The 22,418-nt window shown below is 39.5% G+C and overlaps 1 protein-coding gene across 1 annotated transcript in view; it reads left to right on the top strand.

The window, feature by feature from the left end:
• Nucleotides 1–22,418, top strand: part of dip2ba (disco-interacting protein 2 homolog Ba) — a 70,581-nt gene that overhangs the window by 23,436 nt on the left and 24,727 nt on the right. Inside the window, exons 2-3 of the mRNA XM_036592298.1 lie at nt 18,951–19,022; nt 21,034–21,180. Of these exons, the coding sequence (XP_036448191.1) occupies nt 18,951–19,022; nt 21,034–21,180 (219 nt within the window). The remainder of the gene's footprint in view (nt 1–18,950; nt 19,023–21,033; nt 21,181–22,418) is intronic.

The raw sequence follows: 22,418 nt of genomic DNA, 5'->3' as shown, positions 1-22,418 counted from the left end.
TATTTAATTTCAGGGTAAAACAGCCATTCAGTACAAGTTATTTACTGCACTTGTTGTTACTGTTTCATATTTTAGCATCAGGAAAAAAAACAGAAATATGTTATATTTGTATGTACAACCCCATTATTAAAAAAGTTGGGACGCTGTGCAAAATGTAAATAAAAACAGAATTCAATGATGTGCAAATTATTTAAACCCTATACTTATTTGAAAACAGTACAAAGACAACACAACAAATGCTAAAACTGAGAAATTTTATTGTTTTTTGAAAAATATATGGCCATTTTGAATTTAATGCCAGCAACACATTACAAAATAGTTGGGAAGGGGCATGTTTACCACTGTGCTGCATCACCTCTTCTTTTAATAACACTCAGTAAGTGTTTGGGAACTGTGAAGACCAATTGCTTTAGTGTTTAAAGTGAAAGGTATTTCCATTCTTGCTTGATACAGGATTTTAGCTGCTCAACAGTTTAGCTTCTTCTTTGTTGTATTTTTTCTTTGATAATGTTTTCGGTGGGTGACAGATCTGGACTGCAGACAGGATAGTTTAGCACCCGGACTCTTTTACTACGGAGACATGCAGTTGCAAAAACGTGCAGAATCTGGTTTGACATTGTCTTGCTGAAATAATCATGGCCTTGCCTGAAAAAGACGTTGTGTGGATGGCAGCATATGTTACATGCGGTAAAGTAATTTTCATTGTCGCCCTGTCCTATTGCGCCATGTCAGTCATTTTTACAGACTGTACGCTTCTTGTCAGTAAAGATTTCCACCCCTTTTACCTTCTATAAAACAAGCAGTAAAAATAACCCCAGGTTGTAGTAATCTAGTGAGAATCAACATATTGATAAAATGTGATCAGATTCTGTGGAAAGTTTTTCAAGTATGGAGGCACTTGTTTCCTTATGTTCTCTGTGTCTAAAATCAAGTCGATATGTACCGTCCCACCTCATGTGTACAATTTTATTTTATTTTATTTTTTTTATTATTATTTTTTTTTACAGTGATATTGACTGTTGGCTGGGAATTGCCAAGCTAATGACGATGCTGATGACACCATGCATTAACTTAAGACAGCAGGACAGGGTAAACAGAATAATGGCTAAATAAAAGCCTTTTTAACGTTTTCTACTCTTTTCTGGAGTGAAGACAGTGTGTCAATTAAGTAGCCACTCCCACCTCTGTCACTTACACTGAGATTTCTTATCCTGTATGAATTGATCATAAACATCACACATGGCCTGTGGTAAATTGGCATTACTCCACCTCACCATGGAAAACATATCACATCTGAATAGTACTTTGGACTTCCAGCCATGGATGGCTGGGGCAGTGCCAGAGTTAGAACTCAATCTCTCAACAATAGGGCCAACATTTAGAGCTGGGCGGTGTGGCAGTAAGCTGGAACAAAGAAATGCTACATTTTAAATAATAATAATAACAATAATAATAATGATACTCTCTTTATCATTAGAAACACGGTTGGGAAGTAGTTGTAAGTACTAACGATATCCACAGTACGCTCAGAAAAGCATATTGTGGCATAGTGTATCACAATAAAGTGAAGTACTGTTGTGTTACCCAGCCATACCAAGACCTGCTCACCTGCAGAGCAACACCACAGCAGTACTGTAGGATTAGCTCAGTCTCCCTGTACTACAGCAGACTGACCGCCTGCTTGTCTGTCTCTCTTTCTGTTTGATGGGTGTCTGTAGCTCCTAGCGCTGTCTTGTGTAGGACTTCATCTTTAAATAGCCAGTCCCTGACTCCTAACCATTTGGCCTGCGTGCTCAGTGGTTTATTGCAACAAAGATGCAGCTGATTACTGCAAAACTGGCCGGTTCGTTATAAGAAGCTTTCACAAAAACAGTAAAAGCAGGTCTTGCGTACCATAAAGAGAAGCAGATTTGGACAAATTCTTTTGACCAATTACCGACCCTCATTAGTCAGCACATAACCGTTAACTGAGAAGCCTAAAGTCAACGACACCACATCAAAATATGTCAGTCTGATTGGCTCAGCCATGTTTAAAGCTGTGCTGATGCACTGAATCAAATTAACCAGGACTAATTATGTTCTCTAAGTGAAACATGCAGTTGGCCAGCGTTCTTTAAGTGCTGATGATATCCACAGTATCTTTAGAAAAGTGTATCTTTGTGACTTAATATTGTCATATTGCTCATCTCTGCTTTCAGAATTTTACTGTGAATCCTCATTTCCTCACTCCCTCATGCCCAGCGTTCCTACGAACAACTGCAAACAGCGTACACTAAAACTGGACAGGCTGTTTTAGTCACTTCCAGTGAATTTACTCAGTAAAATTACAACTCGCAGATCGTGTTTAACCAAAGAGACAAACACGGGTCACTTCAGATTTCCTTCTTCTTACATCAGCCCTGTTGTTGTAGTGGCACTAACCACTTCTTGTTTCTTTCATGAATTAGAATTAGACCTCGTTGTGCCCCCCCAGCCGTTTGCTGTCTCGAGCAGGTAAAACAGAGCAGTTTCAAAACAGACAGAACAGACTGCAGAAATGTAATGATAGAATCTGCTGGCCGCAGAAATGCAGTCGCATTCGCAGAGGCTCCATCACTGTTCTAGTAAACAAGTGTTTCAGTTTCCTCTGTTGAGTCTTTGTGAAGTAGCGGACCACTCCAGACTAAAAATACCACCCGAGTGTGAGACCTGCTCTACCATTTCCTCTGTGCTTATATCTGTGTCTCTCTCTCTCTCTCTCTCTCTCTCTTTTTCCTTCTTCGTGTCTCTTTATTTCTGTTTCTTTCTTTCTGTTCTTTCTTTATTTGCTTTAATTTGTTCATTCTTTCTTCTTTCTCTCATTTTCTTTTTCTTTCTTTTGTCTCACTTGCTCTTCTTTCCTTTAATTTTTTTCTCTATCGTACTTTCTCTCTCCCTTGTTCTCTGTCTTCATTGTTTTTTCTTCCATTGTTCATCCTTTTTTTCTTTCCTACATTTTTTCACTCTTTCTCTGTCATTCTCTCACTCTTTAATTCTTCTAATTCTCTCTCTTTATTTTTCCTTCTATTCTTCTATTTTCTTTCTTTTCCTCTTCCTCTTTCTATCTTTTGTTTCTTTCACTCTGTATCTTTTTCTCCTCTCCTCTCTCACTCTTATATTTTCTTTCATTGTCCTGTATTCTTTCTATTACTTTTTTGTTCTTTTTTCTTTCATTTTTTTCTCTTTTTCTGTCCTTGTTCTTCTCTCTCTGATGCTTGCTCTTCTTTCCTTAAGTCTTTCTGTTTCTCTATTCATTCTTCTCTCACTTATTCTTTTCTTGTTTCTCTCTTCGTTGTTTTCTTTCTTTCATTCATTCTTTTTTTCATTCATTCATTCCTTCATAATTGTTTTTCTGTCTTCTTATTTCTGTCTGTTCTTTCTTTCTTCCTTTTTTCCATTGTTCTCCCTCTTTCTTCATTGTTTTTTTCTTTTTGTTCTCTCTCTCTCTCTCTCTCTCTCTCTCTCTCTCTCTCTCTCTCTCTCTCTCTCTCTCCTCTGTTCTTGATGTTCTAGAAGAAGAAATTCCTCGAGCAACTTGCACCCCTATTAAACCAAAAGAGCCGGGGATGCCCCGTCCTGTCAGGCAGCTTTTATTTACCCCTCACTCTGATGCTGTTTAATCACGGATTACAGACGGTGGGATTATGATACTGTGTGTGAGGGGCAGGTTTTTGGGGATTTCTGTGCTATGAGCTAATAGCGTGATGTAGCGCTGCTCTGTCCACTGTAACCAGGCCGACTACAACTCCTGCCCACTTTAACACTTTTACCATTAAATAATTCACGCTCAGTGAAGAACATCTCTTAGTGAAGTGCCTCTGTTTGTGTTAGTCGTGCTCGCATGAGCGTGTTGGTAAGGAGCACTGAGCTATTAGCCCAGCAGCCATTTTCTTGCCACTGAAATGCTTTTGGAATGAAATATTTTCCACACTCACATATTTGTGTGCATGTATGTGTGTTAAAGAGGAACGGGGTGTAGTGGTTGAGGCTGTGGGGTGTGTTTTTATAGAGCACAGACAGGATGTGATATCAGTTGGGCAAAACCTAAAACAGTAATTACTGCTGTACAGCCGCGGTGGGCCTTCATGCAAACTGAATCCGAATAGATTTATTAGCAAAGTGCATTTTAGTGGACAGTGAATCTGCTCTGGTGAATGTATGGATGCACAAAGACAAATATACAACACACAGTGCCTTTTTTAAATACTGCAGTGTTCACTTTTTGAGTACTACTGTACACTCTCAGAAAAAATGGAACTTAACTGTCACTGGGGCAGCACCCTTCTTGTCACTGTGGGTGGGACCCTCGGGTACATCTCAGTACCTTTAGTCAGGGAACATAATTGCACCATAATTCATTGAAATTATATTTTCCCGTCTTGTCAGGCTTTTTATTTTATTGTTCTGTTTTAAAACATTAGATTATGAAAGGTACAAATATGTAATTTTCACCTGGAAAAACTTACTAAAGGTTCACAATTGGACCTTAAAACCACTGTTGTTTCTTTGAGGGAACATTTTACATTGTTTGTACCTTGATGAACGAGAAATGTACCTGCACAGAACCTTTATTTCTAACAGTGTGGGGTAAAGTTCAGTACTGTAATTTTTCTATTCAGTTCTTTATAGGCTAACACTTTAACACTTTCATTTTCTTTATTTCTGTGCACACTTGGTTCACATTGTTTTCTGCCTGTAAGTGAACCAAAATGTCCATAATAATTTAACGTCTATTGGTAGAGACAATCTCAATAGCATTCATGTAAATTACTCTCTAACTGTTTGAATATTCCAAGCTGTACGTAAACTTTGAGCAGGTAGTGCTAGAACACCTGCAGCAAAGGTTGTTGAAGCACAACCTAAAATGCTGTAGCACTGAGATAACCAGAGTGTGAATTAAATTGTTATTGCTATTATTCGTCATTGTACCTGAAACAGTAAAACAGAGGCAGTCTGTGAAAGTTTTAACGTTAATTAAGAAGTTTTTAATGTTGATGTTAATACTCATTTTGTAAAATTAATTTTCTCCACTGTAATTCACATTTACCACAGGAGGGTGATGGCAGCTTTTTTTGTGTATTAATAGAAGAGATGAACCCACACCAGCAAGATTTTGTGTATGGTTAGAGTCAGTTTTTACTTACAAGCCAAACTGTGACATTTTATATTTATTTTTATTTATTAATTTTTTTTGTCTGTCTCCCAGTGATGTAAAGTAACACATTCCCAAATAATGACGTTGGCATAGATACTCTGGTACCTGCTCACATACCTACCTAACCTACCTGATGGGCTACAGCTACCTTAAACACTGTAACGTAACCTGTGTAACAGTTCGTATGACCATGCTGAGGAGATGCTTTAGGCAGTTGGAAAATATTGTTTGATGCTACACACACCACGTATGTGAGAGTTTAGGGATTACATAATTACAACATGCAAAAACACATACAAACATATATACATATATACATACTTACATATATACCTACCTACATATATACATAGAGTGTGTGTGCAATTAGTTCTGTGTGTTTGTCATAGTCACTGTGCACTGTGTGCGGCTCTGTAGTATCACTGTGATCATGATGTGCTTCAGTGGTAAAGCCGCTCTCTCTGCTTTATTTCCCCTGTATGTATGTTGTGTTTGAAGGGGGCTGCAGTGGAAACTGTGCCATGAGACGAGTGAACCAGCAGCCAAGTAAGCCATAGTGAGAAGAGCTGTAGTGAAACAGAGTCACAGGAAGCTAATAGGATCTCCTCGTCTGTGCTGTTTTCACCCCAGGCCCAGTTTATTACAGGCCTGTGTTAGGGCCCTTTGTGGGGTCTGGTGCTGTTATCATCAGCCAGCTTTGCTAATCACTTAATTTCAGATTTAATTAATCACTCCAGTGACAGGGACATCTGCCACCCAGGCCCAGTTTAACATATTTGGGCTTGAGGGTGGATTTAATCCATGAATGTGCTTGTGTGTTTAAATGAGTGTTAGCAATAGGGCTGTAACAAGAAGACGATTGATCATCAGCAATTAGGCCTACCATGATTGTGAACTTTCAGCTGAAGATTAATTGCCATATGAATAATTGTGATTAATAATTTGTCTTTTTTGTTTATTGTGTGCAACTACTAAAGGAATGGATTAGTAAAGAATCTACACAACCTTCCACGTACCCCATATGCACACCCCATATATAATCAGCCAAGACATGTTTGGTGTCTAAACTTTGCTTCTTTAGTTTAGTGCTGGAGCTAGAAAGCTAACGTTGCTAACTAATGCTAGAAGTCAATAGTCACCTAGTCACTACGTAAGTCACTGTTGAAGGCATGTTAAGTGTAATTTATTGATAAATCTAATAATAGTTGATAGATCAAGCAATTATAGAAATAAATGACCTTTTGCAAAATTCAGACAACCTGTCTGTCTACCTTTGTTACTGTTGAACTTTCAATACAGGCTACCTGTTAGCATCCATGACATTTTACACTTTATAAGAGAACATTTGAAAACAAATTTTATTATTCAGAAATAGGCTGTTTTACAGGATGTTCACCAGAGACAGACATATTTAAGATTTGACTAGATCAAAGGTCAGCAACCCAAATGTTAAGAAGAGCTTTTTTGTCCTTTCAACAAAAAAACAAACCACTGGGAGCCACAACATGTTCTGTCCATTTTACCGTCTTGGCTGTAAATATGTCTCAGTATGTGCTGAAGTCTTAGTATAGGTTAAAAAATATAGTGTAAACTTACTTTGTTCTGCTTTAAGCTTTTCTCACATCTCCAGCAGGAAACTTTTTCTCAAAAGTAGAACAGTTTCCTGTAAAATGTCTCAACATTTAATATTTTATAAGACGGCTCCTCATTTGCCAAATGGTGCATTTAAGGTGGAACAGGTAGAATTCAAACAAGAAGCTGATTGCTTACAAATGCAGTTAAGTCCATTCGTCTCCAAATTATCGATGTTTTTCTTAAGTCTTTCTCTTTGCCATTTCGTTAGGTACTAGCTAGACAAGGCTGTTATCTGCGTTGCTATGGTGACCAGCAGCGTGCGTCCCAACCTTCCGGGTTAAAGGGTTATTCAGCAGTTATACCATAACCTTTAACGTTTAAGACCATTTATTGTTAAAACTGTGTTGAACGGTCAGCAGAGCTTTATTTTACTGCAGAGGAGGATTATTTTATGTTTACCTAAAAATCTGATTCTGCTGTGGAGCAGCAACAGAGCAGTAAAAGAGCGGCATGTCCGACCCTTGGATTATATGAATGTAGGCCAATTAAAAAAATTTGATTCTGTAAACTATGGTTACATTAATCAAACCAGGGTAATCTTTCATCAACTTGACATTAAAGCTTTTCATGTCTCATCAGGAGGAGGTCTGATTGATCTGAGCATTATTCTGGAACATTAATTATCGTTAGACATCATATTAAAATGTATATTAGCAAGGGCAGTAACCCAGATAAACTTCAGATGAGGCTGTTAAGAGTTACTTTCTTGCTTTTCCCCATTTGGAGTCTGCTGGCAGCCCTGGCCAGAACACCACATTATCTTTAGCAGTGGTTACTGCTCTGATCTCGCTGCTCCTCATCACTCCCGACAGCGGCTCCAGCAGGCCTGTGGCTGTGTGTGGGCACCGGCACCCGAGCTCCGCTCGACTTTTTTGGGCCTTAGGCTTTCTAAATTCAGCTCGTCCGTTTCTTTCCCCAATCCCACACGCCAGTGTCTGTCATGCTGCTTTGTGATAGCAGTGCAGGACAGTGGGACGCTGGAATCAATTTGAGTTCGACTGAATGTGGAAGGCCTGGATATATGGAGTCAAAGCAGTGTTTCATTGTGGAGAGAGACAGTCTCTGTGTTTTCTGTGAAGTAAGCTGTCAGAGACAACAGTGATAAGGGCTATCAGTGCCAGACAAGCTAACCTTCAGAGTGGCCATCAGATGGATGTCCTACTTTATCTCTTACTAATTTACTTTCTCTCTCTCTCTCCTTTTCTACCCACACACACTCACAAACAGCTGCAAACCCCATACTGATCAGATAGTGAAGTAGCAGATTAAATATAAGACTTAAGCAGATATTATATATGGTATGTTTATTAAAAAATGAAAGTTATTCATTGTTAAAGTGATGGTTTGCTTGTAAATAAATTATACAGTTCTCCTCTGATCCCAAATGTCAGTCAGTCAGCCAAAGATATGTTTGATGTCTGAAATTTGCTTCTTTAGTTTTGCACTGGAGGCTATTAACACTCAGGCATGTATCATCACACATTTGCCTTGAATCATTTTGAGTTGTTCAATAATCTCAAATAGACTTTTGGATAGACATACATGTGAAAATTCAGGTTTCAAGAGGGCTGTGATTTGTTCTGTTTTCAGCTAGCTTTATTCTAGAAAACTGAGAAACCTTACCTTTACAATTGAACAACAAGATTATTTGCAGCTAGGGATGCACCGATCATGAATTTTACATCCAATTCTGAGTTTTTTTATAGACAGATTGGCCGGCGGCTTATTTGTTTGTTTGCTTGCCAATTTTTATCTGGCTTATTTTTCAAATGGCCACTGAATTTCAGGATTATGGCTGAAACATCCAATTGGGGAATGGAAGTTTCATTCATTATTGTTTTAGCTTAGGCAAAGCAAGTGTGCTGACTTTAAGTTATCATTATATGTTCCATTACATCTTGTTTTTTTCTAAACGTTTCTGGAACAGCATGCAGTTTTGCTGTGGTCACTACCATGATCTCAAGCTGAACGTATGACAAGAACAGGTGCTTTACAGGCATAAACCTCTCAAGAAAGCGCAGCGCTTCAAAGGACATGTGAATGCTGCTTCTTAAACGCTACTTGGATTAAGCCCAGTTGTTATTGTTGTTGAAATCCATATCCAGAAAATCCACAAATTGACAGACTGCCAGGTACACATCACTGGTAGCAGCTAACAGACTCTCTTTAACTGGTTTATGTTGTGGATTTATTCTGCCCTCACTAGAGTAGGCTGAGCTTTCTGCTAACCAACGAACAGGCAGCACTTACAATAATAACAGACAGAGTTCAAACCTTTAAAGAAGTATTCATTTAAAAACTGGGACGTACAGTGTGAGAAATGTTTCTTGCACATCTGTTGTGAACTTGGTGTATTTATTTATACTAGAGCTGATTTCACAATCCAATACAGCGCCAAGCTAACTCTGCTAGCTTGGTGTTAACATATCATGAAAGTCCTTAAAGGAAAGTCTGTACCATTATTTCCAGCCATACAGGACTCCTCTCTCTTTGAATGGTGAGACCTAAAAACTCAAACTCAACATAAGAAAGGGTTTTGTTTTTTTTGTGTCTGTCATCTGCTTCATGATGTCAAAATCACTCACATCTTTTAAATAACATGATTCAGAATCTGTAGAGTTGTCACACTGTACGTTCGTCCTGGAACAGCAATTCTAGAGCCTCGTCTGTTTCTGTCTTGGTTTTCAGGTTGTATTTCTTGCTTTTCTATTTCTTCTCTCCCAAAGCTGCCCAAAAACACTCCACGACTTCGCCTAATTCAGAAACTCAGATTGGCTGCCGCAACCTAACCAAAGCCAGTCAAATGCAAAATGTGCACTACACATCAAAAGACATGTCACGGTGGATGGAAACTGATCTGTATACAAAACAATTGAGTGAGCATCGCGCTGAAGGCGTTGGAAAAGGTATGGTTCTGACCTCCCGGGGGCCCTAAGCAAAATTCCCCCCTACCTGACCCATGTAAACCATTCAATCACACCTGACACCCCAGTGCTCCCACTACAGTCCTTCCTCCCTTAAAGCAGTTTGCTCTGTTGGTCTAAGAATAAATAGGCGTATACGGAACAGAATGAGGTATAAACATTTATTGAATAGAAAATTTGCTATGGAATCTTAAAGAAAAATGAATATTGACATGAACATAAATACTGATGAACCTAAGCATAGCATCTGAAGATAATAGTAGCATAAATTTTTTTAGCTGCATCAGGGCCATTTAAACTGGCTCCCCCAGATTTCCTCGTATATATTTTCAAATATAAAGTACTATTTGTACTATGGTTTGGGTAAATAATAGTTATTATTTGCTGAGAGATCTGCATCCATATTGCCCAGTATACCCAGCTAATCGACATGTTAAGTTTAATATTTAATCAATAGTCAATGTTGATCCCTTGCTTTCCATTTTGCAATAGTCCAGAGTTGTAACTGAACCTCGACTCGTCTTAAAACTCGGCACCTTTTAAAATAATGTGCGCCTATGAGGAGTGTGCTATCAAGACATGTACTTCCTAGCTAGGCTAGCAAAACAGAGATGCTCTAAGCAGCAAGGTTAGCATGACAGACAGGCAGACGAGAGAGATGCACTGCCCAGCTAGCATATCAACTTTTATTTGTCAGATGTTACTGTTATATGCTGACATCAAACTTGGAGAGGAGAGAATACAAGTTTACCTGATCTTCAGGGCCGTACACAACATGCAACATGTTTTCTGTAAATTTACGCTGTGGATTTGAGCAAGAAGTTATTGACCGTGACAAACCTAGGCTTGCAATTCAGTGCTGTCTATCTAGTTTCCAGGGGTAAAAAAAAGCATCTCTCTAGCTCGACGCTGCTGAGGAGCAGTGAGGCTTTCAAGATTTTGCCTAACAGGCGAGACTGACAGTTCTGAAGCGTTCAAGGGCAAAACTGGTAGGAGTTCATTTACACTTTAAATGTGGAAATGAAAATCAATTGTCTTTTTAAAATGAATGAATCTAATAAAGTGCTCCATTCAAACTAGGAGGCAGCTGGCTCTGGTACATTGAGTCATGTATAATTGTTCTCCATTTTGGTACAGATGTCACAGAATTCAAATACAGTGTGAGTGCACTCACATGCCTTGCGTTATTTACCTCATAAAAACACAACAAACATCAGCTAAAATAAAATAATAAACTGGTCAACTGAAAAGTGAAAATCTGACAATTCCAGTCTGATTTTGGTTGTGCATACTTGGCGGATAGCCAATCAGAATACAACAGACAAAATCCCAAAGGCTGTGGCCAGCTTAACCTGCTATAGATATCAAACGCATGTATGTGTGGGCGTAGCGTCTGATGCTCATTTGAGAGTACTTTACAGCTCAATACTGAGTCAGATTTGTGATGATTTAGGCATGCAGTTTGCTCATTGCTAATTAGTGTACCATTAGCTTCCAGTACTTGTTAGCTACATTAGCTTAGTAGCTCTAGTTTAAAACCAAAGAAGCCAACTTTAGACTAGAAAAGCGCAGCTCCGACTTTCAGCTTTACTGTAATGACAGCAGATGCCGAGTTTAATTAATGAGGTGGACGTTTTTGAGTCTGTGCTTGTAAGAAAACGCGAAGTACTCCTGTGGTTAAGTTTTCTACACCCTGTCGGGTAGTGTATTTGTTTTTACCCTTCATTTTTGTGTGTTTTTTTTCTTTCTTTCTTTGTGTGTGTGCTTGCATATTTCCTCTTCATGCTCTTGGGTTTTTCCAGTTACCCGGAGGCCCGATGGGGCAGGAAGCTTCACAGGCTTATCATTTCCTCTGCTACTGACCCTGCTGGAGCTGTGTGTGTGTGTGTGTGTGTGTGTGTGTGTGATGGACAGCCTCACAGAGGCACACACACTTGCATTTTCATGGGCACATTGGTCAAATATGTTTTATGACACAGATAATATCCTGAAAATGAAATGGTCAACAGTAACACACATACAGTACTGTGAAAAATATTATTTTCTGTTATACTAAGTTATATTATATTACAGCTTTGCTACATACATTTGCAGACCTCTCTGGTGGAAATGTGTGATTGCATGGCATGTCTGTAAAGTGGATGAATCTGATGATTGCGAGTTCACTGAAAGAGAATTCAAAGAGAACTCAGTCAAAATTTGGTGAAGGGTGTGTCTATCGAGGATGTAAGGTAATGTAGTTAGTATAATGTTGGTTTTGCGTTAGAGACCTAAACATTGAGCTGGATCCTCTTTTAGAGCCTGTCCATGTGATGTTAATACATAAAGACGTATGACGTGGTCAGAAAAACTCCCACGAAATCTGACCAACTACCTACTATTTCAGTCTTTACAAGAACTCACAGCAGCGCACGCACAGTGTATTTTTAATTTAATTGAATTTTGTTCCCTGAATCAATGATGTTACTTCTTTCGAATTTTTACCAAAAAAAGTTGTTGAATTATGTTTTTTTATGTTTTATGGTTATTTATCTGGACAGTACGTATTTAGCCAAAACAATAATATTGGAATAAATATAAATAACATGAATGCAGTAATTAGAGATTGCATTCATGTTTTATTTTAATGCTATTTGGTGTTTTTACAAACAAAATCACAGTTGTTGTCAAGGTGGATGCTTTTTAGCAGTTTGTTTAAGTGCACAGACTTTTGCACATTACTGTATTTACACACAGACACACACACGCGCGCACACACCCATACCTGTATCTAAGTAGGTTGTGTGTTGCTCTTGGCTGTGTGGGCTGTGTTGTATGTGTATGTGTGAGTGTTTGATTTGGGGAGCAGGCCAGATTTCACATTTGGCTAATGCTGCATGTGCGCAGGCCAGTTGGCCCCGGCTGTCATCCAATCAGCACATTCCTCTTCATGAATACACTGGGGCCATTTTTGGCAGGCTCGGCAGGGTGGGGGAACGTTCACATCCTGTCCACTGACCCTCACACACACACTCACGTCATGGTTTTGTCCTGCGAACATCATTTGTTTTTATATAAACCAAATTACACTACATTTCCCATAATTCCACGGTCACAGCCATTCCAGCAGTGTCAGACAGGTGCTCTGTGGTCTACTAACAGGAAGAGTGTGAAGGAGTGTTAATAGATGAGCTATTGTATTGCGAGCATGAGAGAGAGAGAGAGACAGACAGAGACTGAGAGACAGACAGAGACTGAGGGAAGGAGAAACAGACTAGAAGAGAAAGGGAGAGAGACTGTGTGTGTGTTTGTGTGTGAGAGAAAGAGACAGACTGAGCGGTGGACACAAAGCTGCCTCAGTGCTGGTGGGGCAGTGCCAGTATGTGCGTGGTGGGCTGCTGCTGCTGTTGTCGTTGTGTGAGCACAAACCCTGCTCTGTGAGTGTATGTGTGTGATGCTGAGCGCACCACATTACATCAGTCCCAGCAACATAGACCCTTCACACTCATCCACACACACACACACACACCCCTCTCAACTGCTCCATATGCCCCACACTGTGTGTGTGAGGAGACAACAGCTTTAGACCCTCTTAGCTTGTTCTACAGAAACTTATATTCAGTTACAATTGTTCATAGTGGTGCTGATAGCAACCAGACAACTGACACACAGACACACCCAGACTGGCCGCTTTATTAACTTCACCTCCTCATATCTACACATCTACATGGTACATGGGTGCAGTTTGTAGTTCAGTCCAACAGTGACTCTGAGGTGTTTAAAAACTCCAGCAGCACTGCTCTGTCTTGTCCACCCGTACCAGCACAGTGGTGGTAGCTGTGGCGGTAGTTAGCTTATTAGCACTCCTGCGTTATTTGCGAAAGCTTAGGCAGTTCTCCTGTTTACGCTCCTGCCAATAAAGTTTTATTGGCTGGAGTAAAAGAAGTCGGAGATTATGTGCAGTGTTTTGTGTGTGTGTGTGTAGAGGAGATGGCAGGCAGGAGCTGCTGTATTTCTAGGCCACATTCTCAGGCACGGAGGGTAACCAGGCGTGAACTCCAGACTCAATGCTGACCATCTTTCTGAACAGTGAGAGAGTGGAGTGAGAGTGAGTGGCTTTTTCTCTTTTACTGCCTCTCTCTCGCTTGCTTTCACCCTCTTCCCTCCCCGCCCCTCCTTTCATTCTCCTTTTCTTTCTGTTTTTCTCTCTTGAGTAAATCTCTCACAGCTCAACAGGCTCTCTTGGCGTCTCTCAAGCTCCCTCTGTTTTGGGCCTCTTTTGTTTGTGGAGTTCATGTCGAGGTGCATGTTGATCTTTTTCAGGGAGGAAGGCCTAAAACAAACATGGCAGTGTGGGTTAATCTTATCACCTGGAGCTGCTGGGCCTCTCCTGTGCGGAAAAGACAAACCGGGTGGACAGCACAATCATGAAACTGAGCAGGCCTCCATCTCTGGGGCTTGACTCTGATTGTGCTCTGGAGCTGGCTAAAGGTTTCTTTTTTTCAACCCCAGACTCGCCTGCTTTCCAAACTACTGCTGTGTGATAGAAATCTCGTTTTGTATTGTGGGTAAATTTTCCTCAGTAGTGATGATATAGTAACGAATAGAGTATTAAACTTGCAGAAATGTCTTTCTTTAGTGTCATTTACAAAATCAGTCGGACTGCACGTGGCCGAATTGCATGTCCACTTGAAGGAATAAGGTTGTAAACAACAACCAGTATATGGTACAGGAAAAAGTAAAAGCAAGGCAAAGAGCAAAGGAGAGGATGATGATGTGAGGACTTGTTGATAAAGCGCTATCAGTAATTCTTTTGTTGGTTTTTTCTCCACATTGATATATTTGAGGTGCTTTGGATGAAGTATGAAGTAGCATTGCTGTTCTGTTGCTTAGTCTGGTACTAGCAGCAAAGGCTTGTGAGCAATTGCTGCTACGGTACCCCAGGTCTTTCTCTTACTCTCTAGACTGTGTGGAAGAAGAAGTCTAGAAGTTCACTCAACAGCACAAATGTTGACTAACTAGTGATTAACTTAATCTGCAGAAGTTTGGGGGGTGGGGGTTATTGCATCTTTTGTATTACTGCTGGGTCCTTTTACGGCCCCTTACATTTGAAGCAGATAAATCTGTATACATACGTATACATTCATATATGTGTATATATATAGATGAATGCTAAATTTTGTCAGGTCAGATCTGTTCATGTTAACTGTACTGCAACCACTAATCCCTCCTCCATTACGGTTGTTACTGAAGACCTGCCTTTCATTTGATCTGTTTGGTCACCACAGGAAAAAGAAATGCTCATGATGCTTGACCACTTTGAGTTGAATTTTTTTCAGATTGGGGTGCAAAAGACAGCTACACAAGGCACCCAGCACACAAAATAGCGCACCAAACACAAAAAGGACAGCTCACTCCTCAAAAAATACATTTTTCCACATGTTTTTCTACTGTGATGATGTGATTTGAACCTCCACCTTAGCCTGCAACGCTTATCAGACGATCAGTGTACCTCTGCGAATGGAGCGTCTGAAGCTGGACCAGCAAGCTGACTGTTTTCTGTGTTGAAATTATGGATGGTCAAACAGGCTGTGTATTTGAAGAAAATGTCTCGGAACAGGAGGAGACTGTGGCCAGACCACATGTCCTCTGCGGTTTGGTTTTCTTAAATCAGATCTAACACAGAGCAACCAGAATAAGCATTGTTTCCTGCCTACAGGACCCATACCATGGAAACACTGTCAAACATTCAAAGGTTGTCAAAGCTTCTGCTGCTTACTTTGTGTGGAGATTGTGAGATTGTATGTGTCTAAGTAACGTAATACTCCAGCATTTTCTAAACTAATGTCTGTATGATCTCTATATCTAGACATTGATTTCAGTTTGTTTCAGTGTGTATTTACAAAATAGAAGAAAATCTGTTGACTTAAAGGCTGTACCAAAAGCTGAACATTTTGACGAAAAAAAACGACAAAAAAAAAAACAGATGAAGCAGGCGGTGAAAATGGCCTTAACTGTGAAAATGACGGCCATGTGCAACTACCTCACGGTTCCTCTGAGGAACATTAGACAATCCACTTGTGATCACTGTTTATACCGAATTTCAAAAGGGGGGTACAACACTAAATACCTTCTGCATTACAGGTTTGATGCCACACAACAACCTGCTCGATATGCAAAATACATCAAAACGTGAGCAGAATGGAAAGTGCCTGCTAGCACAACAACATGTATAGCCTTAGTTATTGAAATGACAAAAAGAATCACAAACCTCAAAACAAAGTGTGACTACAAAAGAATAGGATTGCCTTGGATGACCTGTCCAGGGTGTTTCCTGCCTTCCGCCCAATGATTGCTGGTATAGGCTCCAGCTCCCCCCTGTGACCCAGAAGGATAAGCGGCTTAGGAGATGTGTGTGCGATTACCTTGGATATCGAGAACGCTTGATTTCTTGGCACATTCTCTAGCCTATAAAACTTTTTGTGAGATTTTTCCGGTTTCCAGGTCCGATTTTTGGCCCAGTGTGTCCTGAATTTTGGTTTTGGCTTTTGACAAAGGATTTTAATTTCAGTGTTTGCTTTAGCTTACCAATGTATCCCCAGTTTTCTCATAGCATGAGTGAACACTGGCCTATGGGCTTCTATTAAAACTGAGTTTTGAGTCAATGGGCTTTTGCTAAGTCAATAGGTTCTTTTGCTAAGTCTACAGAGAAAAGCATTGAAATGATTGCTGTAATTAACTGTACAATGTGGCAGATAGAGATTAGGTTGGGGGGAAATAATGCTGTGTGTTAGAGCGTGTACGCTTTGGGGGAACTCTCACAGTGGACTTTAGCCTGAGTGGCAGTGGTGAGGTTTGGAGTGTTGGTCAAGGCCAAAAGCTGCTCGGAGTAGAAAAGAGCGAGAGAATGGGGGGAGGGAGAGTGGAGGAGGGGGCTGCATGTGATGCTGATTCACATGGCAGGTTTCTGCTTTTGTGTTTGTTTGCTTTTCTGTGTGATTGCTTTAGTCTTTAATACAGCCTCGTCTTACAGAGGCAGCAGTGAACACAGCAAGTTTCCGCTTAACCTGTAATTAGCTTCTGCTGAAGTTTTTCTGGGTCTGCGTGTAGCCACAAGATCGTGTTGAAGTGAAGGTGGTAAATCCCCCACAATTCCCTCTGAAAAAAACACATACATAAACACACAGTACGTTTCGTGTGCAATCCTGGAACGTGATGACATGATGACAGCAGGGAACGCGTTCTATAAATGACACCAGCTTTCTCAGGAATGAAGCTCTTATTTTTGTTTGTCTAATCACAGTTGACTTCTGTTTGTGTCTGCATGTGTATTAAGGATGTAGCGGTGTACAGATGGCTGATGGCCCATAAACAGTAGTTAATGCCTTGTTGTGCTCACCACCGATAGTAATAATCGGTTATTGAAATACATTAACAAGACACTCCAAATGATGAACCATTGCTACAGCTTTATGTGAACACATCCAACTGCAGTGCTACGTAGTCTCTAGAGTGAGATCTTATGGTTTAAAGACATACTCCATACTAGATTTTTGGGGATGGCCTTTTTTGATTATTATTTTTATTTATTTATTTTATTATTATTTTTTTTTGCCGATTAGTGTAGAAGGCAGGCAGAATGCTAATAGTACTGGAAGTCAGATATCCTGTATACCACATACCTATATTAACTGTCTTCAAATCTTTATTACAATGGGGAGAATGTGCTACTCAAAAAACAGATGAGGAGGGTAACAAGCTAAAAGCTAAAGTTAGCAAAGTGGCTAACTGGCTGTCTAGATTCCTTACCTCAGATTGGCTTCTTTTCTCTGGCTGTCAGGATTAAAAGCTTGCCTCTGTTATCCATTTTGTGCTAAATAATCACTATTTTCTTCATGATTTTGTTTGACAACCGAAATCAGGGTTAAGCTAATGCTAGCTTGGTTGTATTTATTAGCCTATAGATGCCTGGCTAGGCTAGCAGTCAGAATTGGCTTGCCAGTGATCGTGCGATGCATTTGCGTAATGCATGCTGAGTGTAGCAGTGAGAGAACATTGAAAATGTTCTGCAAGGCTGAAGGGTGTAATGCTGAACAACACAGCAAAGAACATTAAACTCTTTAAAGTGCCCCATGGCTGGAGTTCAGTTGCTCAAACAGCTTATATAATCTCCATACAAAAGCATTACCAATCGAATGGGGGACACTGGAGAAAGTGAGCCTAGGGTCACCACGCTTAACACCAAGCATTGGCTTTAGGGGTATAAAATCCCCCAGCGCTGGACTGTGTTCTTTGGAGTGATACAGCTCCATCCAATACGTTTGAGGTGAACTAGATTGCAAGAACATATTATCCAATCTCACTTATGCTCTTGTAATCAAATCCTCACAACAATGTTCCAAGTTCTGGTGCAGAGCCACCCTAAAAAAGTACAGGCTGTTACTGCAGCAAAAGATAGTTTAAACTCCCTATTAGTCTCCTTGATTTCAGAAGAAATTCTGAATGAGCAGACGTCCACGAACTTTTGGATGTATAAAATATGTGCAGTAAGCGTAGGACAAGTTACAACTCTGAAGACTGATCAATTTTTCATAGCCACCATAACACCAGACGTCAGACATAAGACATTATTTTAAAAATTCACATTATTTTATGGAAATATTGTACATTATTAAGCAGACACTCTTATCCAGCCACTTACAATGGTATTATTTTATGGAAATATTGTACATTATTAAGCAAGCAATGGTAGGCATTTGTAACGTCCTTTGAGTGAGTTGAAAAAACATGAAATTGCCCAGTAGTACTGACTACATGTGCGCAAGCTAAAATGAGGAAGCAGAATTATTGATTGATTGAGACCAATAATAATATATTTTTTTCATTTATCTGCAAGTAATATATTGTCTGCTTAAACAGTTGTGTGCAAAGTTTTGGACACACCCAGTCAAATTACTTGTGACTTACAGAGAACAAACATAAATATGACATTTTATGAATTTTATACTAAATGTACCATAATGTTTGCATGGGCTCATTTTCATTTTTCCCAAAATGTTAAATTCAACAAATAAACAGTAATTGTGCATTAAAATAAATGGAAGTGTGTTCTCTGTAGTGGGCACATATTTGACAAGGGGCACCCAAACTTTTGTGTACGGCTGTATATCATGTAGCCCTTACATGTGTGTATGTGTCTTTATTAACCTAACGCTGTTTTGTTTTTGTTTTTTTTTTAGGTGATATTACACAAAAGGGTTATGAGAAGAAAAGAGCCAAGCTGCTGGCTGCATACATACCACAGACCCAAAGTAAGAGCTCATTCTCTCTGTCTCTTTCGCTCTGTCCACTCTCTTCCTGCCGCACATTGGCCGCTCAGTGAGTCATGCATTAGGCCTGTGGAGAGGTGGCTGCAGTATTACACTGCTCTAAAACTGCAGTCAGCAAGTATGTTCTTCAGTCTCTTCAGGGAGCTGCGTAAAAAGCATTTGCATGATTTTTATATTGACTCATAATATTGAATTTTTGATTTTCTTTGTCCAGAAATTGATTTTTGTGACCATTTGTGATACATTTATGAAGCCCTAGTTCACTCGCTTTTATCAATTCACAGACATGGAATTACTTTGTGTCTGTGACAGACGGGGACTCGTATGTACACGTGTACAGATGTGTCTGTTAAAGTTATACTGGTTCCTCCTTGACTCTTCAGACTACAACTGAATTTGGCAGTACAGCTTATTGCATTCTCGGGTGTAATCTCTGTGCCTGAAGATATGCAGCTCCCTCCTGCCCTCTAGTGTTGGGAGATGGGACAGCACCTGCTGGTCATGCGCAGACCAGATTTCTGTCCTGCAGCTTTCTGCTTCTTACTACTTAAAGCTTAGTTTTATAAGCTTTATTTAGCCTGCTACAGAGAGCAAAAGCATGATTTTATGAAAAGTAAGTACATAAATGTAAAAGAACAGAATTGTGTGCCATAAAAGCTTAAATAAATGAGTAAAATACAAAAATACAGACATTAATAAAAGCATAGATAAAAAACTATTTATTTACTTCAGCATTACTTTTTTCATTTGTTTTACCTAATTTTTTGTTTGCTTTTTTCAAAAGAGTGAAATACTGAAATAAATCAAAGTAGAAATCTCTGAAAGCCTTCATGTATTTATTTTAGTATTTCTGCTCATATTTATTTTCTTATTTGTGCAGCCCATACATTTATGTACTTATACATAAATAAGTATATGCAAAGTAAAAAGTATATTCATACTTTTATCTGAAATGGATTTATTTATTTAAATGAGTATTAGTAAATAAAAATAAATAATAGCATAAATAAATAAACTTTTATTTCAGCATTTCTGATAATTTAATAATTTATTAAAATTAATTTTTTCTTATACATTTGTCTGCTGCCCATACATTTACTGACTTATTTATCCATTTATCTCTGAGTTATTTTTTGAAATGAGAAAAATACAGAAAAATATATAAAAATAAAAAAGTAGAAATAATTAATACCATTTTGTTTCAATATTTCTGCTCATGTTTATTTTCTTACTCATATATTTATCCATTTGTGCTGCCTATATGTCTGTATGTCAAATTTATGTGTTTGTTTGTTTCTACTCCCCCAGGCATTTATGTATTTATTCATTTATTTATTTATTTTCATATTGTCCTCTGTAGAATGCATTAAGCCTAATGTGGTACTTTCAGCACGTATTTGCTTACACGTCTCTGAAGCCAAGCCGACCAGAACTCTCATGTCATAGAAGGACTGTAGCAGGAAGCAGAAGCAGTGGAGGAAGTGAGAGAGCTGAGCTTAGTTTGTTTGGGTCAGTTTTGTGCCACTGAGTCATTTCTGGATCTCGCAGTAACGCTGACTCACTCGCACAGGAAGTGCCACAGGTGCCATTAACGCATTTGCGCCTTGACCGGCTAGAAGTGAATCAGAATTGGCTCTCCCAAATCCTCAAAATGGTTAAGAAGTCATGTTGCGTGTTTATGCTGTAGGGCATGTTTAAAGGGGAAGTCTGCCCACAGAAGAAATCCCTTAATGTCATCTGCGTCACGGCCTTCAAAGCTGCCATTTCAGAGCTTTGAAGCTGAAAGTCCACCCCTCGCTGTGTCTCCCTTCTCTCATAATCCCTGAGGGGGGATTCCTGTGTGTTTTGGTGCGTGTTTGTCTGCACCTGTTTGTGTCTGAAATTGAGGCACTAATTTAGTGATATGCTCATAGTCCTTACAGAGATTTGTTCATGCTGTGGAGGGTTTTTGTGTTTGTCTTCAGTCTGTGACTGTGTTTTTTTTGATGTATAGATGTGGACCCAGGCCTACAGAATATCCAGTTAGCTCCTGGTCCTGGAGCGGACTCCTCTCCCAGCCCAGATGCTGGCCCCTCAGCCTCCACACGGCAGCACCGCTCACACCGCAGCGGGGGAGCCCGAGATGAACGCTACAGATCAGGTTACACCACCACATCTCATATTCACCATCACTATTGCCTTAAACCCAACCCTAACCTTATCCCTCACTTTCACAATGATGCTGCAGTATAGCGACCTTAAAGGTCAAAGTGCTTTTACAGATCCTCTGACATGAACAGACGTCTGATAATGTGGCTGCAACTATCAGTTACTTCTATATTCAATTAACCTATCAGCTAAAGTTCTTGTTCTGTAGAACAAGCAGTTTCCTCTTTTATGATGATGCAGTAAAACAGCTTTTCCTGTGTTGCATTCTGTCTGAATGACCGATTGCATAATGAACAAGTCAGAGATCACACTTAAATCAAGTACTAGTTAGTCATTTTTTAGTGCCAGGAAAAAAGTGGGAACCAAATATTTTAGCAGAAAATTAATCCCAACAACTAAATATAACATTTTTTCCTGTATTCAACATGTCCACCCTTTACCTTTTATTACAGCTTTTGTTCTTTTCAGGAGACTAGCTTTGAGTTTTTTAGTCATAGAATTTGGTTCCATTTGCTGTTTTTATGATTCAAGTAATCCAAATTTCAATTGCAATTTCATTCAGTGATGTTGAGGTCTGGACTCTGGGGTGGTCAGTCTGTTGTTTTGAGAACACCAGCAGCTTCTTTGTTTGATTAGCACTATTTTTTCCAGTTTCCTTTTCTCAGTAAGGGTTTATTGACAGCTACACATCCTTTCAGACTCATAATGTTGTTGTCCTCTCACAATGGAAGGATGGACAGAAACAGCTGTGGATTTTTACAGATCTGAATCAAGAGTGGTGCTTGATTTTCTCCTCTCCTTTAAAGATCAGAGCTTTATACATGCTGTTTTTCTGTTGGGCACAGTTTTGTTGGTCTTCCAGGTCCTGAATGTTTGTTAAGAGTCCCATTTTCTCTATATCTCTTAATAATTTTAAACTTTTTAAACAGTTTTGGAAGCTCCTGTTTTCCACTTATTTTTCTTTTTTTTTCCTTATGTAAGTGAATCAAAATGTGCCTAATCATCTCGGATATATCTGCTGAAGAATGAATAGCTAGTACTTAATGGCCGTTTCGACTGGAAATGAAAGTTCTGACTTTTGCACAGTGCTGTAATTGACCTTGACCTGTTAGACGATTGTCAGCTAATCTTTGTAACCCTATTGAATGCATACTTGTCACCAAGCACCCTGTATTGACTCCCGTATGGCAGATCATGGTACTGATGCTTATTGCAGATAGTGCACACCTC

This window comes from Colossoma macropomum, unplaced genomic scaffold, assembly GCF_904425465.1.
Source record: "Colossoma macropomum unplaced genomic scaffold, Colossoma_macropomum, whole genome shotgun sequence".
Lineage (NCBI taxonomy): Eukaryota > Metazoa > Chordata > Actinopteri > Characiformes > Serrasalmidae > Colossoma > Colossoma macropomum.
This window is presented reverse-complemented; position numbering and strand designations above follow the sequence as displayed.